Consider the following 17,466-nt stretch of genomic DNA (forward strand, 5'->3'; position numbering starts at 1 on the left):
TATAAATAAAAGCTATTTCACATGTTATCCTACACAGATGGGTTTAGTTGCTGAGAATGTTTTTACTAAAAGATGAGCTGCTACTAAATAACCTTCTGAAATTAAATTATTTCAATTTGTTATTTTTTGATATGCAACCGTGTTTTGAATTCATAAAGTTACTCTTCACCCCAGGATTTAAAAGGTTCACTCAAACATAAATCCATTAATCTCCTACACTGTCTTATGAAGTTGAAAGAGTACATTCTAACGATGCATACAAAATACTTCCAGAACGAGCTTATAAATCAGTCATGTTTTCAGCCATATGCACAGAAGACTACAATTCTCCATCTTCCTAACAGAGAAACTAGAATATTTCATACAGAGGCTACTTTTAAATAATCTCAAGGAAGCATTTTTGTATTCTTTTAAAAGATACATTTAAAAAGTAAATAGTGGCAGATGAGATTGCTATAAATTCTGAATGTGGCTTACCTATTAATGTAACTGAGAGCAACATAGGTTGGCTGCTGTAATTCTTGTTTTTCTAAAACACGTGGATCTGTATCTGCAATAAAAACACAATTATGATTTTTCAAGTTTTGCATCAGAATATATGAGGTTACCTAACTTAAAGTAACAGAGGATAAACAGAGAAAAAGATTAATTCAGAATACCTCTTTTTAAAGAAAACTCTGCAAGCACATTTGTTCATTCATTCATAAATAACAAGATATTGCATTACTTTTCAAGGGAATTCCAAACATCAACAGTGATAAAATGCCCATCTGTCACACAAACTCTTGCACAATCCCCCTCATAAATATTGGTTTTCACTGCTTACAGTTACAATGTTGGCATGGTTTTCAGTGGTTAATCGGCCTAAGAAAGAGAGTCTCTGTTAATTATGCTCACTTCAATGCTGGAACAAATTAGTTTCCATTGGAAAGCTCCATCAATTTGAAATTCTACTGAGTATTGTTCTTGTTCACTGAACACTTTTCTGAGTTTGGATTCACATTCTGGAGGGCACTTCTTCTCCTTTTAAAATGTATAATGAGTTTATTATAACTTTTCTAGACTCTGAATCAGAAATTCTCATACTGGTTCAGAGTCAACAAACAGCACATTCACCAGAGGGGTTTTCCCTTCAAAGAGGCAGAATTCAGCACCATAGCAACGCTTCATAATGGCGCTTCTCTAGCACAGCACCCAGGAATGTACTTCTCGCAACCAGAAACAATCTCAAGCTTATCCGATGAAGAAATTGCATAAATATATGCAAACACAATGTTTACATAATATCAGCATAAATGGAGGAAAGTGACTACACACTGTTGTTTTCTCAGAAAAAGGTTCAGACATTTCCCACAGATTCCTTTTCGGTGTAACCTTGTCTAAACCATCACATCATTAGATGCCTTCCAGCTGCACTAGGCAGTAACACCTCTTTTGATGTCATGACAGATGCTGTTTCAAGCACCTTTATGCAGGAAGTGTCTGCTGCATATAGTAGATGTGAGATACACGCACCAACTCCAAAGGGCAGTAACGGGCGACAGAAAAAGGAGCAGACAGAATGGCAGAGAACACAGTGGCAAAAATGATAGCGTAGAAATTCATTTACAATGCTTCTGACTCCCAGAGTAAAGACTAAAAGTGCACAGCAGGGCCAGTGTTATTCTTAGTGTTAAAATTAAGAATCTCATGTTCATTTTATTGTTTTTCCAATGCCAAGAATTTCAGGGACGCACTATTCAGAAATCCTGCTTTCTTGGTTCTTTGCCATTACAAGTCCTTGAAAGCCAAATTCTGAAACTAGAGACAAAGATTCTCTGCATGGCTCCATCAAGTCGGGTCTCAAAGTTTTGGCAGCACAAGTGAGAACAGATCAGTAACTCAGCATTTCCTCTCAGTTTTACCACAATTACTTATGCAATGGATGGGGCTCTTCCATCGCAGGTGTGGGGATAAAGCAAGCTACTCTGTAAGTGAAGGAAAGCACTCTTTGAGGGAAACTTAGTTTTGAAACACGTCCCTTATTACTCATGTAAGTTTGCTGTAACCTCAGTGTGCGTCTACCTTTCTCTGAGGCATGCACTCGCTGGAGAGGAGTTACTTGAACTATGCTCACTAGGGAAAGGCCTTTTGTCCAGAGAAATGGCCCACTGGTGTGCTGGGCAGGCCAGGGGTGCACACCGGGACTGGCATAGTAATCCTGCAGGGTCTTCCCAGGCGCTTAGTGAGGTAAGACACAAGGGACTGGAGATAAAACCCAAGAAAGTGAGGAAGAAAAAGATAAGAAAGAACAAGGCAGTGATTGCAAACGGTCCTGGTCCTCGTAGATAATTGCTCACAAAATGGCCTACTTCAAGTTTAACTATTAATGACTGAGGAGTTCTGCTTTTAAGACAAGAGCCATGCCTTCAGAAGGCATATTGTTTTGAAGGAAAAGCACCATCCCGAGCCTAAAATTTGTACATAAAGGGGTGAAAAGTTTAAAAAGCCAATAAATGTTTATAACTTCTGTCTTTGTTCTTGTAACTGACTTCCAGTCTGTTATCTCACAAACAACCTTCTAAAGCCTTTAAATCTCAAATTAATAATTTTTTTTCCTTTTCTTTTTTTTCTTCTCCTCCTCCTCTTCCTTTCCTCTACCTTTCCCCGTCTCATCCTTTTTCTTCTTTTTTGTGTTGAGGATAGAATACAGGGCCTCATACATACTAAGTGTGTACTAAGTAAGCACTCTACTACTGAGAAATATACTCAACTCTTCAAATTATATAATTTCTAAAGTATTTAATATCCATTACTTTTCTAAATTACACTAATTATTTTATCTTTCTCTTTTATTGGGTGTGTGTGTGTGTGTGTGTATATATATATATATATATATACACACACACACAGTGCCAAAAAGAAAAGAAAAACTGATATAAATACTTTAATAATAAACTTTTTGAAACATTATTAGATTAATACCAGTTACTTTGGGCTTCTATAATTAAAACAGGTGCCTAAAGTGGTGGCCATTAGCTTCCAGATATTTATTAGTATGGTGAACCGCTGCTTGGGTAACTTTGGTCACTGAAACTGCTGTTAATACATTCTCAATTTCTTCTCTAACGGTTGGCAGTGCAGTGGCTTTTTTGTGATATATGACATCCTCTAGAGTCCCCCATATGAGGTTAACTGTTGAAAAAACATCGTATTTTTCTTTTTCTGCAGTGTGTATACATGTTTCTGTATCTATCTATCTATGAATACATTTACTGCACTTTGTTTTTATACTTCGGATTATGAATGTTTCTCACAGGCCCCTATCTTAAAGGCTTGGTTCTGGGCCCGTGGTGGTACTGGGAAGAAACCTTTAGGAGGTGGGGCCCCTTGGAAGAAAGTTAGGTCACGGAGAGGTGTGTCCCTCCTCTCTCTGCTTCCAGGCTAGGTGAGGTAAACAGCATTCTTTGTCACGTGCCCCCTTCCATAATCTCCTGCCTCACCACAGACCCAAGGGCAACAGATCCAAATGACCATAGACTTAAACTTCTGAAACCGTGGGCCAAAACAAGCATTGTTTCCTTATAGATTATCTCAATTATTATGTCACAGTAAAGGAAAACTGAGTAATGCAAAAATCTCTAGTAAGTCTTCGTGAAAGGAAAAAGAAGTTCTTTATGTAAAATTCTGAACTTTATATTAAGTTCTCTTATGCTCAAATAAATGGTGACAGGCCCTAACATTCACAAAATTATATCATAATCTTATTTCAGGAATAATCAAGAATGTTCACGATTCTATTGCAAAGCAAGATTTTGAAATTTCATTTTATTTTCTTACTTTGCTTTATCATATTCCATAATATATGCTAGAAGATTTATGCTCCCAAATTCTCAAATCTTAAGTGAGAGACTTCTGGAAGTTTTCAAATGTTGCCTTCTCCATAACAAAAAAGATAACCTAAAAGCACTTTAGAATTTAGCTTTTTTTCTAATGCAAATGTTGGTAACCAGTAAAATGGAAGAACTTCCAGACAGACATCCATCAGGCCTACCTCTCCTTTTTGAGGTTAAATGTTTCCTTAGATGACCGTTAGAACATTCACTAAAGCTTTGACTTTTTAACATGAAATGTGGCATTTGGTGCCCACAGAGAAGAGAAGAGGCCAGCAAAGTGCTACCAAGACCAAGAGCATCAACTCAACTGCTGGTCTCAATAAACATCAATTCCGTCACTCACTTCCTGGCGGGCTGCTGTGCGGTAATCATGACTCACCATTTTATAGATTTAATTATACTCTTGAGCTCTTCATATTCAGTAAAAATATAACAGCTGCCTTTATTATTTCTCCCTCCCAACAGAACTGTAACTGCCTGATACTAAACATTCTCTACACGAGGGATCTGTTTGAGAGACAAGACTAGGATTTTCACAGTAGGACCGTTTCCCCAGGTACCACACAGTGACACTCTCCTTGTAAGGTTTAGAAAGATAGAAGGAACATTATCAGACTGAACTAGAGACAGTCTCACTGTCTCCTGGATACTACTGAATCAATGAAAAATGTCCTTATATTGTGTTGCCAATATCATTGAGGGAATTTTCTGCATATGGTAAGTTGCTACAACAAGGAATTTAACATGAAATAAAATGACCAAAGCATTTATGTCTCCAGGTATTTCTCTAGTCTGTTTGTTCCAATAAAATGTGGAACTGGAACACTGATTATGGTTGTCTGCAGAGAGAATCCACAGTGGTCTGTGGACAGAAACACTTGGATTTTTCATAGCCAGCTGATGCTCCTTAAGCTGGAAATTTGGCAATTTCTATAATGTGGCTATCCACAGCCACAAGAATACCACTCTACCACTTTTATATCACTCTGAAATGACAGGTAGAGGCACTCAAAATTTTCCAGCATGCAGAGAAAAGCTAAACAGCACTGCCAGAAATTCTGCCACTGTTTCTGCTTTAAGCCACCCCTACTCACTGTCTTCTTTGCCTGGGTATAATCTTCAAATTAACTGAAGGCTAAAGAATTCAAACATTAAAATGCATTTGAAAGTACACAAGTGATAAAAACCTATCAGCTTACTTCAAAGTTTGTAAAACAGCATCCACTAAGCAGACGGCAATATACTTTCTGTCACTATCACCCTGGAGGTAATATTCTGAACACACAGCTCTATTAGGACTCAGCTATTAACACCAAACTCAGGTACAAGTACAAACTTGCCACAGGTCACGTGATTTTAGGGGCTCATCGTTTTATAGACTCGAATTTCAAAAGGCTCTGCTGTCACAGCACTGGCTCCCACTGCTCCTCAGGCAGCAACAAAAAGTGAGAGTAGCAGAAACTAGGAAAGGAACATTCAGAACCCCTTTCATTAGGAACTGGAATTCTAGGTGATCAAGGAAAGCTAGACACCACAGACCACCCTGTTCAATCCACGAGGCTCATGTTCATCCAATGTGCTATATCTCTAGCATGGGAAATGAATGCAACCAAGGGTCTAGTTTGCAACATTTCTAATAAGCAGCCTTTTGTAGTGTACTCTTCGGTCCTCCACAAAAACTCCTATGTTATGTGATGATAGGTCAGCGAAGACTAATTAATGAGATCACTGACTTTGGCCAATGGCTTTAGCAAGTCTACCTTACTGGGATTTTATATACCTGGAACCACTTATAATTTATGAAAGTCAGAAACCAGCTGCACTGACCCTCAACAAAATGAACCAAGCCTCTTTGGGCAATGAGAATCTGCGAGCTGGGAGGCAAGAGTGATAGGAAAACATAGTATGTTTCTTGAGAGGCCTTCTAATTCTGTATTCCCCAAACACCAGTTCTTTTCTAATATGCATAGCAATTGTGGTGGGTCTGCGAGGATGTGGGTGGAAATGCATAGGGGATTTGCAGCGCTGCAAGACCCCGCGAAGCAAACGCCCACCCAGCCAGATGAGCAATTTTGAAGATCTGAGCTAGAGACACTGCTTTGTCTTTGGAACCCTTTAATGATTTCAATAATAACTAATGGGCGTGGTCTTCCCCCAGCTGTTGCACGACTTTCGAGTTTGTTCAGTACAGTTTTTCACAGCACCCTGGGTGGAGTTTGTCACATCTCTGCCTTCGTCAGCACCATTTCCTTCCTGTCACCGCTATTGTGCTTTCTCCACTGAATTTTTATCTCTCCAGCACTCAGGTCAGTGCTTTGGATTTAGGAGATGCAAAACAACATCAATTAATTTTATGTTGAGGCATTGAAAGGTTTGGGATAAGCATGATAGATTCATTAAGAGTATTTGTTTCTTTCACTATTCCTAGTCTCATTAAAGTGGAAAGAAAGAAAGAAAAATTCACCAAGGATAGAAAAAAAGAGAGAAGACGTAGGATATGTCATTTCAACTAGTACTTTGGAACATGGAAAACCCATACAGGAATAGAAAGAACCTTAGAGTGTAGATAGCTCAAATCTCAGGAACCCGCAGTAGAGAAGACCCAGTGGCAGAGCTGAACCCCCTGTAGAAGCCCTGACTTGACTCCCTGGGTTTAGAGATACCCGCTACAGCATAAAACAGGAAGAAGGCTGAAAACCTTTTAGAATGTTGATTATCGAGGGACACTGTGGCAGGGCACCAAGCACAGTAGGGAGGGAGGAAAAGGTAGAGTACAGAGATGAAATCAAAGGTTACAGTACAATGTGCCTATTCCATGGCTCCTAAGAACAGTGGCCGCCCATCAGGACGCCCATCCCTGATTAAAGTAGGCACAGAGAAAAGGCTGCCAGCTGCTAACATCTGGTGATTCCCTAATTAAATGATTTTCCTAAAGTTCACGATCAACAGAGTATCCACACACCAGGCGTAGTGGTGCACACCTGCAATTCTAACACTTGGAAGTTGAAGTAGGAGGATCACCGTGAGTATAAGGCCAGGCTGGACTATACAGTGAGACCCTGTCTCAAAAACAAACAAACAACCCCCAAAACAAAAACAAAACAAAACAAAAAACTATCCCCATCTCTATTCAAAGATTCCTTATCAGCTATTAATTGCCTTGGCCTTAAATATAAGCTAAGATCAGTCAAGGAATGATCACTAGACATTGGAGGAAAAGTCTTGAAGGTGAATGAGAGACACCAAAATAAACAAATGAAGGGGGCAGGAAAGAAGGAAGAGAAGAAACAAAAAAGGAAGGAGGAAGGTAGATATAAGAAAGAAACCAAACAAACAGAGCCCTGGGAGCCACGTGGCATGCCTCCTTAACCCAAATTCAGTAGCAGCAGGAACAGGACCTATGTCCAAAGAGGCAATGGGGCAGCATTACAACCACTGCAAAGGTGGCTCATCCTCTGAAGTCAGTTCCTTGCTACTATCAGTTGTAACACTGGATTCCATACAGATAATTTTTTATAGCTTTCTTAAAAGCCCAGCACAGTTTGTTGCAACTTTTACTCTACTTTTAATAATGAATTTGTTGAACCAACAATTTATAAAGAACAACTTTTAATTCATGGTTAGTTTACTTCAGCCACTGAACTAAATATTTCTTTTTGTGTTTGCCTTAGAAAAAAATTCCTACAATTGCATGTAATCAGTCTTTAAGTAGATCAATTTTTCCTTTGTTTATAGACAAGCCACTTGAAACTTTTCCCAAGCCATAATTTCCATTACAGGGAAGTCAGATTTCAGTGAGATTTTTGCCTCCCCAAATTCAATGTGAAAACCAGATGCAGTTAAGTGTTGCCATAAACTTTATGAGTTAAATATCTAAAAGTTGGGGATACTGTGCAACACAATAACATCATCTATTTAATAAGCATTCATCTTCACATTCACAGGCTGTCACAAGTGAATGAACAAACATGATTCAATCAGGAACTGTTGGATAATCCTCCAGGAGGTTAATGTATAAAGAAATAGCATATTGCAGCCTTCTCTATTTCTGGCATGGCTAAAGGGTTAAAGTTATCAGAAATAGACTCTTCAAACTAGTGTGCTTTCTGTTTACCAACTCATCAAATTCATTAATGAGTGCTTGCCTTTTTCTCTAATTATGTGGCCCTATATCTAAGAATATGATCAGCCTATACTCTTCGGTTTACTAATCTACCCAAGTTCTAACTTTGTTACTTTTAACAAAAGAACCTCCCAGAGAACATCGTGCTTTCTAGGTATGCTTGTGACATGTATAGCCTGTACACAGCACTACTGGAGACTGGGCTGGTCTTCAGTTCCTGGAACTAAACAATAAAGTTCTTTCAAAGTGGAGTGAGACCCTAAATTTGGTCTCATTTAGTCCTTCATGAATGTACACACACACAAACACACACACACACACACACACCACAATTCTCTGAGAACCAGGGAAAGTTCTTGAAAGAAAATTAACAAGAGTCTTGAATTAGATCTCAACCAGAAAAGGTAAGAAAAAGGTGCAAATAGAAAATGGTGTGAGCAGGTAAGCAGAAGTAGCCTAGAGCAGAGACTGGCAAGAAGTGAGGGTGTCTTCTCTGCAAAAGGCCTGAGATGCACAGGCCATAACATGGAAGTCCTGAAATGCTCCCAGAGAGCTCAGCCTTAATTCTGTAGGCAGCATAGTGCCAGTGAAGGCTCACAGTTGAGATGGTCCATGTCTTAGTAAATAACTGGAAGTGACATGGAGGATGGGAAAGAACTTGGGATTTAGAAAATATTTGGTGAAAGTAAAAAAGGTTTTTCCTATGTCATAAATCTGAGTATCTCATTATCAAGAATAAAGAACTAGAAAGTAAAAGGAGTTTGACAGCCAAGAAAATGAGGTCTGGTTCTGATGTGTTTATGACAGTTTGCAGAACTAAGACGTCAGGGCCTTAGAGTAAGGCGAGATAAAGGACCCATGCAAACAGGAACTGAAGTGCTGAAGAATCCCATCAGAACACCACACATTCCAACAGGCAACTGAAGCATATCATGAGCTGCAAAGCAAACAACAATCCCAATAAAAGCTCAATGGCCCTTTTAAAGGACTAGGTTATCATATAACTCAGTTATCTATCAGTTGAGAACTTCCTTGGCCCAGGGATTGCTCCTAGAATAGAGAAAAGCTTGAGGTTTAATTGCATTTTAAACTAAGTGAATGGTGAATTTATAAGGGAATTAATGCAAAAGGTGGGTATGAGGAGGCTGGATCAAAGTGGGCCCTGCCTCTAGTGTTTTAGTTGATCTGGTCCCTGAATCCCCAAAGCCCATTCTGGGAAGCCATCTCTCCATAGGTCCCTTATTCTTATTTCTTATCCTTGCTAAGGGTAATGGTGCCATTTCACAGAAGTCAAACTGCCTCAGTTCAATAGTAACCGTAATTTCTTTAAGTCTCAAGTTTTTCTCACCTGTAAAATGTTGATAAGTATAATATTTTTACTCTAGAATAAATATGAGGACTAAATTATGTTCAGTGTAGAAACTGCTCAGTCCTGCATTTAATAAAATGTTCTGAAACTGAGATCTGTATTACTATAGATTTTATAGTCAATTGCAAGATGATGTACTGAAAAATTGAAAAACTCACATAAATGTGACAGTGACATTTTCCTCTTTCTTTTCTCCCTCCCTATAATGCTTAGGAACTCTGCTGCCTAGCCTAAAAAACTACATTTCCCAGCATTCTTTAATCCAGGCATACCCATGTGACTAAATTTTGGCCAGCAGGATGTAGACAGGGCTCAAGGAAACCTCCTTAAAGACATGTACCTTTTTGTTTTTAATGGTAATTTTCCTTTAGGATGGCTGGAAGAGTCATTAGAGGTCTTACATCTACTTTGGATATAAGGTAATCTTGGGAATCGAAGTCCTACATGCCAAAGCAATGTAATAGGAAGTTGGACTGTTGTGTGAAGACATAGAGCTCTTGACCAGACCACCTTTAGATGTTTTGAAAATTAAGAGAAATAAATTCTTTCCTGCTTAAGCCATTGTTACTTGAGAGTTTCTCAGTAATTTTAAGTCAAACCAAATTTAATCAAAACATAAAACAACCAGAATGCTAGTTTACATTGTTGGACCAAACGTTCTAACAAGAAACATGATTTCATGTCTTGCTTTGTTTTTCTAGATGTAAAAAACTCTAAAAATTTATCATATTAAACTCTTGGAAAGAAAATGTAAAATATACCTACGTCAGCATACTGTCTATGGCTAATTCTACATTGGGATGGTTAGGACAAAACTATCATGTCAAATTATGGCTCCTTTGGTCGCTTTAAGACTTTTTCCAGAACTGGTTATTATTGGGCAATAATGAAGCAACTCACACATGCATATTACTTCTGAGTTCTGAACAATGCAACCAGCAGTAACCTTTGAAGCTGTCAGGATCTTTTCAGGCAAGCAATTAAAGTGAAAAATGAGAGTGTGCACAACTCCCATCACCCAATACTACATGTACTAACACCACCTACAAACACTGACATCGGAGTAGGTACAATCTGAATATTTATTAATGCAGATCTGTTTCCATTTGTTCTTCTTTTCTTGTAATCCATCCCACCTCCACTTGCCAAATTTTTTTTCCTTTAAAGGGCAGCTCTGACACTATGAATCACATTTACCCGAAACCCACACACACTGTGACATCTTTCCTCTCTGTATCAAGAGAACTTTCCCTTGACTGAAATATAAATTTAGGACAAGCTTGGATTCTAGAAGAGAAAAAGTTGATGAAGAAGTAAATTTCAATTAGAAAAACACAAAACAAAAAAAATAACCAATAGTAACTGATATTTATAGGTCAAAAGTCCTTGCTTCCAGGTAGACCAGACTCTAGAGGATGTGCTATATTAATCTGACAATATCTGCTTGTCTACTAACATGTAGCAACTGCTCACTGTTTGCATATTTGGTGACTCAGGCATGTGGCAGGGCTTTAGAGAAACTGCAGGGATCACCATGGAGGGAGCTGCCAGATGGGGCAGCTGGAATAGGCCTCCCCAGCTGAGAAGAAATGCCTGTGCTAGAGGCCTGAGACTTGATGCCCAGAGATCATTTCAACAAGCTCCTCTCCTCTGGTTTTAGCCATTTCTACGCCTCTGTTATGGTTTAGATTTAAATGCCTCCCAAAAGCCTCATATTTTGAGAAGCAGGACTCTGGATGGAAACTGAATCATGAGGGTGCTCCAACTGTAAGAAGGTAAGGCCTCCTTGGAGGTGGGTCATTGGGGGTGTGAGCTGGAAGAGTATAATCTTTAAATTTTTTTTTTTATTTTAAAGAAGGTAAAACAAAACATAACAAAACAGTACAAAACAGATCAGAAGAAAACAGTGTGACACAGGACTTCAAAGCAAGACGTCAGGAGATCAACAGTGGCTACCATAATGTCTCTTGTTTTCTTATAAATAGTTGTCTATATCTTCACACACAGTGAATTCATACAAAACAAAATAGTGTAAAATGATCAGAACAGAATAATGAAGGCATTACAGGCCTTTACCAGACAATGGGAAAATCAATAATGGATACCATAACGTCTCTTGTTCTCTACAAAATAGCTGTCCATTTCATGTATGTTGAAATTAAATAATACAAAACAGACTAGAACCACTCTAAATGAAGAATAAAAGCATTACTGATTTCCACAGCATGATGATAGGAAATCAGAAATGGATAACATAGTGCCTCTTTTTCTTTAAAGTAGCTGTTCATATCATTATACAATCACATAATACAATCGATTCTTGTAAACTGTTTATAAGTTCTAGGCATGTATAAGACTCTGCATGTACATCTATCCTTTCTGCATTAGAGGGAAAAACAAAACAAAACAAATTACTAGAAAAACAAGAAACAAAAAAGACAAATAAATAATAATAGCAAAGAGCCCTAAACAATGATGATATGGGCCTTCAAAACAGGATGGCAGGAACATAACTAAAGTTGTTATTTTACATAGTAATTTTCAAAAGAGTTCTTCAGATCATCAGATACAAACATGCAAAATTGATCCAATCCTATGATGTTTAACTGTTTTGTTCCAATATTAGAATTTGCAGCACAATCATCTTAGCTATCTTAAGTGTGTTTATACAAATTTAGGTATTTTTCTTTTCTCTCCCACCCTCTTTTCCCTGAGATATTTTTTCCCTCTGTGAGCAGATTATTAGGAAGGGTATCCTCTCATCCTGTTTTCTCACTCTCCCCCACCCTTTTTGTCTTCCTTCCTGGCTTCCATGGGTGACCGTATTTTCCTCTGACATCCTTGGGCCCTGTAGGCAGCTGTGACCATGGTTGAGAGAGTGAGCTAAAACATATCTCTTTATAGCCGGGTGTGGTATTGCATGCCTGTGATCCCAGCATCTGGGAGGAAGAGGCAGGAGGATCACTTTGAGTTCAAGGTCAGCCTGGGCTACATAGTGAGGCCCTGTCTCAAAAAAACCCATAGATAAATAAAACCTTTTTATGTTGTCATTATATTGTGTGTCAGAGAAAGGAAAGTGGCTAAGACACCCTCCAAAAGCCTAGAGACTGATGATTCTCAGCTAGAAATGCACATTAATACCACCTACATTATTAGAAAGTTTCTGATGCCTGGGTCCTACCTTCAAAGATTCTAATATGTGACTAGTGTTGGCAGTACCTACTATAGACTCTGAGTAGGCTTAGAAATCAGAAAAGAGAGAACTGGTTTGGAAAATTATTAGACCTAACAGTTTGCAATTTTTCCTAAATTAAAAAGGTAGCTGTGACACCAGAAACATGTTATGGAAAATGATTTAAAGGTTTTACAAATAAATCCAGTGTCTAGTGAAATCTTTTAAATTCAGGCTTCACTTGGAGTTCCTGGTATTTTTCTCCTCTTTCCTTTGCTATATAAAAAGTGCTAAGCTTAGTAATTATTTAGACAGATTAGTGTCTATGTCTTTACAAAAACAAGTCTTAAGCCTAGAATCAAGAGGAACCTTTTATCTATTCAGTAAGGGCATTCTAACAAGACTTTTGCCTGGAAAATATTTTTGTTCATTGGTTTCTTCATAGTGTTCTAAAATTAATAAGGCTGTATTACTTGAGCTCTGGGGCTCAGTTTTCTATAAGATTGGCCTGAACCAGTACGGCTGTCCAGTGCTTATTATTTAACTGAAATAATAACCAAGTAATAACCAAGCACCGTAGTTTTGCACTTTGGAATTAGTTTCATCTAGGGTTTTGCAAAGGTATTATCTTCATTACTTCTTATCTCCCAGGGAAACAAGATCACTGCTTTTTAAGAAGGGCACGGAGGGAAGAGCTGAACATCTAAACACAGGGTCACATGATGGGTCTGCCGAAGAGTTATAGGACACCAAGTGCATATTTGTCCTACTTCCCTGGGTCTAAATCTGATCTGAGAAGCTTTACCTGGCCCACTAAGGGGGGTTGTGCATGCGTCTCTGTGCCCAGATGGCATCCAGGAGCACAGTGTGTAGGACCATGGGGCCATAGAAGTTATGTGCTAGTTGGCGATTTATGGCTTCTGATTCTGTGAAGGCTGTGTGTTCACTCTTGCTAATGAGTATGAGCACATGCAGAGTTGGAACTCAGTTTGATCTCACTAATAGTATGAGTTTGAAAGCCCAGAAGTCTCTGGCCCCATTCAGTTATCTGGCACTGGCAGATGGCATTTGGCAATCTTGGCTACTATCAAAATTACTTCTGGGAAGCAACTCTGGTTTTTCAGATACTTTAAAAAAAATAAGTCTTTTATTTCTTTGGATAAGCAACAGTACATGATCTGCGACTTCCTAACTTCCTTGAGGGAGAGTGCTCTGATATGGAAGACAGTGACTCATGGCTCCAATAGGGTTATTAAGTGGCTTAAAAGAGATAAGCCACATACAGCACAGAGCATAGTGGCTAGTACATGATAAATCCTTAATAAATCTTAGTTATTACTATTATTATTTCAGGCAGTCAAGTCTGAAAGCATTTAGCGCTTACACTGTGGATTATGTTTGTGAGCCATAAACAGTTCTCACGTAGCAGTAACAAGAGGTAATACAGACATTACCATAACTAAGCACCAACTATGGTCAGAACAGAATGAGCTGCTTTCCATGTAAAGTTCTCATGACATTCGTGAGGGAGATATACTCAGCATCCCCTGTCTTTTTCCCAGAGGAAAATACAAGGTTTGGGAAAGACCCAAATCACACATCTGGGAGATAAGGCCTTAAAGCCAGGGTTATTTAACTTCAAAGTGTGTACTATTTGGCCATGCCCAGAGCCTTCTGAGTAGAAATAACTTGCTTGTTTCACAGCACTGAACCCTGTGACACTACTCAGTGTTAATGCTCTCAAGTTAAAATACCAAGAGCCTTTTCCTTTTAATTTTTAAAAGTGATATCTTTTCAATAAATTAACATGAATATTTTATAGAATAATTAAAGTAAGCATTGTGTTAACATAAAATGTTTGTTCTTATATGGTTCAACACTCTCTTACAGATCCCAGAAACATACTGTCTCATAGGTATTCCTGCTTCGTATACCCCCATTTCTTTTAGCGCTAGCTAACCATAATGTTGGGACTCAATAGGCTCACTGTTTCCAAAGCAGTTGAAGGTATAACATTCCTAATCTTTCCAACAATGTTTTATGCTATTGTTTGCAAATGTTTGCATAGACATAGAATTAATTCTGAGCCTGAGCTTGTTTGTGGGGCTGGTTAGTTTTGGCTGCATTTTCAAGCTGTCAGGTAGGTGGACCACATCACCAGCTGGATGGGGAAGTGTACCAATTTGCATTTTTTCTTTGACACGTTTAAAAAATTTAGAGCAGTCTTAGGTTCACAGTAACATTGAGAGAAAGATACATGGATACCTCCTAATCAATATTCTCCACCAGGGGTTTGTTTTCTAACTAAAAAACTTTCATAGGTAACACTGGAATGCTTTGCAAGAAATAAAACTAAGATAAAGCAAAATGAGGATGAAAATCAGAGCTCATTACATTGAGTTAAACATTGTTAACTACATCTGAGTCTCCCAACCCATTTCTACTTAGAATGAAAGATCTTAAACACTGGAGATTATAGTGCTGATTCTGTGTCTTATTACTTTTGGGAAGTCAGCTTCTTTACCTGTGAAAAGAAGATGATGACACCACATGCTTCTTTCTCACAAGTTAGAGGCAAGAATCACACATTTTAACTGAGCGATTCCAGCGTAAAATTCTACAGCAGACCTCTCGCTGCCAACATTAGTTCGTGTCAAAGTTACCATCTCTCCAACCAGAAAAAGCCATGAAGCTATGTGTTTACTCATTAATCTTCCTAGTAAATGCTGAGTGATAAAGACAAGGCCTACACCAAAACAAAGACCTTGACGATCTATGTAAAGAATTTAAGTTTCATCTTTCTTTGCATACTGGAGCTCAAGGAGAATGAGCACATACACCAGGGGGAAGATTTCACCCTGGAAGTATGGACATCTGTCAGAAAGTTCTCTAAAGATGCTTCCAAATAGCCATGTGTCTTCTCAGTGGAAACAGAAAACTTTCTGGCTAGCTTTCAGTGGAGTTTATTAAAAGTCATTCTAACTCACAAGGAATGGTGTCATTAACTAACTTCTTATGTAAATGGAAGTACTCTCAATTTAAAAAATAAGACAAATCTAAATGATTTTGTCACTCAGTGAAGCTTTTTATCATATATAAATAAAATTGACATTACCAAAGTAATTATAAGTCCTCAGATTTCTTCTAGGCATTCAGGAGACTTTGGGAATTTGATAAATGTTACTGTCACATGAGATTCAGAAAATGGGATGCAGAAATTCTGATGGATTTTCTTGGCTTATGTGAGATGAGGTTTAATATGCTAGCCATGGATATAATATCAGTAACATACTGAATTGTAATTCTGTGATGTAGCTTTGAGAAGGAATGCAAAGGCAACATATACTTTCAGAAAAAAGTATGCTGGTTGCTGAACATTTATAACTATTACTGTCTCCTAACTTGAGCCCGCCTTAATGATTTGTCAGTGATTTAGCTCAATGTGTTTTCAGCCTTTTTAGTAAAATCCACATTAAGATACTCATTTTAAATTGTAAGTTGTACACTATTCCCCACTGACACAAATATAAAATTCTCAAAACAAAACACAAACCAATTTTGTTCAACTTCAGTATATGCTATGTAACTTGATAATATCAGTTTTTTTTTAAATTGGAGAATCACTTAAATTAATTTTATGACCTAATACTAAGTCCCAAATGTTGATTTTTAAAAAGGTGAACTTGCTGAATTAAAACTTAGTGTCCTGTATTAGACCTACACATAACTCTTTATTATTTACATAAACAAAAATCAGATAAAATAAAGAGAATCATTTACAATTTGGTTCCATAAACTAAATTCTTCTTTGACTAGTTCTTCACTCAGCCCCTCTGCTCCATCAAGTCCTAGCTTCCTCTTATCCTCTGGGCATGTCTTCCTTGTTTCCCATACCTTCTGTTTGGATTACCACGTTTGCCCCTTTCTGCCTCCTTCTGAACCAAAGCTTATTTCAGCTGGAATCTCTTGCTGCTGGCTTGTGGCTGTGTTGCACCATGGAAAGCATCAGAGGCTGACACAGGGAGAGAGGAGCAGATGATCAGGTGTCTGTTCCACCGCCTCCCAGCCTGGCATGGTTTGGGTTCTCCTTGGGCCACAGTTCCGATTGCAACCACTCTTCCAAGCTTCTATTCTCCCCAGGGTCTGGTGACCCTGTTCCTTCGACATCCTGCTGTTGCCTCAAACTTCTGTGGCCTGCCACACCCCCATACTCTCGTCCGCTGCTTGAGTGGTTCACCTTTGGGGCATGCTGTTTCCACATTTTCTCCTCATCCATTTCTTTGTGGTCATCCTTAGATTCATCCCCCAAAGTTCACTGCATAGGTTATCTCTTTTCCAGAGCATCCCATGAACCTCATAATAGACTCTATTTTCATTTACTCATCTGGTTAAAAAGATGAATTACACTTAAAGTGCTTCCGTTTGTAACAGATTTGTCTTCTCTAAAGCCAGTACCCTAATTCTCTTCTGTCCTTAGTGTTTAGCTAAGAAGTAACTGTGATCACTGAAAGAAGCAATAAATGGTTGCCAGGAGTTTAGCTCAGTGGCATAAATGCCTGTCTAGCAAGTGCAAGGTTGTGAGTTTGATCCCTAATACCCCTTCCCCCAAAAAGCAATAAATGAGCAGAAAGTAATAGAACTCTTAACCATGAAATGGTTATATGTCAGTAAGTAGTATGTTCTACAAGAAGGTTCATAGACCTACTTCATCTAAATTCCTTTTTTGGGGTGACTTAGTCTATTTTCTCTAAATGTACCTGTTGGAATCCCACTGGAGACAACATGGTGAACCAGCCACCTCCAGCTAGTTCCCCACAATCTCACATCACCTGGCAGGGTATTTTATGCTTATATGCTAATTAGATTTTACTTGAAAGATGTAATTATTGCTGCAACCCAAGGAAATAATTAATGACCAATTTTAGTT

At 38.4% G+C, this 17,466-nt stretch overlaps 1 protein-coding gene across 3 annotated transcripts in view; it reads right to left on the reverse strand.

Moving 5' to 3' along the window:
- Positions 1 to 17,466, reverse strand: part of Jazf1 (JAZF zinc finger 1) — a 326,310-nt gene that overhangs the window by 139,499 nt on the left and 169,345 nt on the right. For 2 of the 3 annotated variants that reach the window (XM_063239936.1, XM_063239930.1), the window contains exon 2: positions 478 to 550. The exons of the other annotated variant lie outside the window; for it this stretch is intronic. In XM_063239936.1, the coding sequence (XP_063096006.1) occupies positions 478 to 550 (73 nt within the window). The remainder of the gene's footprint in view (positions 1 to 477; positions 551 to 17,466) is intronic. 3 annotated transcript variants of the gene reach the window in all.

Source organism: Cavia porcellus, unplaced genomic scaffold (assembly GCF_034190915.1).
Source record: "Cavia porcellus strain 051 isolate PalLab524CR breed Dunkin Hartley unplaced genomic scaffold, mCavPor4.1 scaffold_2, whole genome shotgun sequence".
Taxonomy (NCBI): domain Eukaryota; kingdom Metazoa; phylum Chordata; class Mammalia; order Rodentia; family Caviidae; genus Cavia; species Cavia porcellus.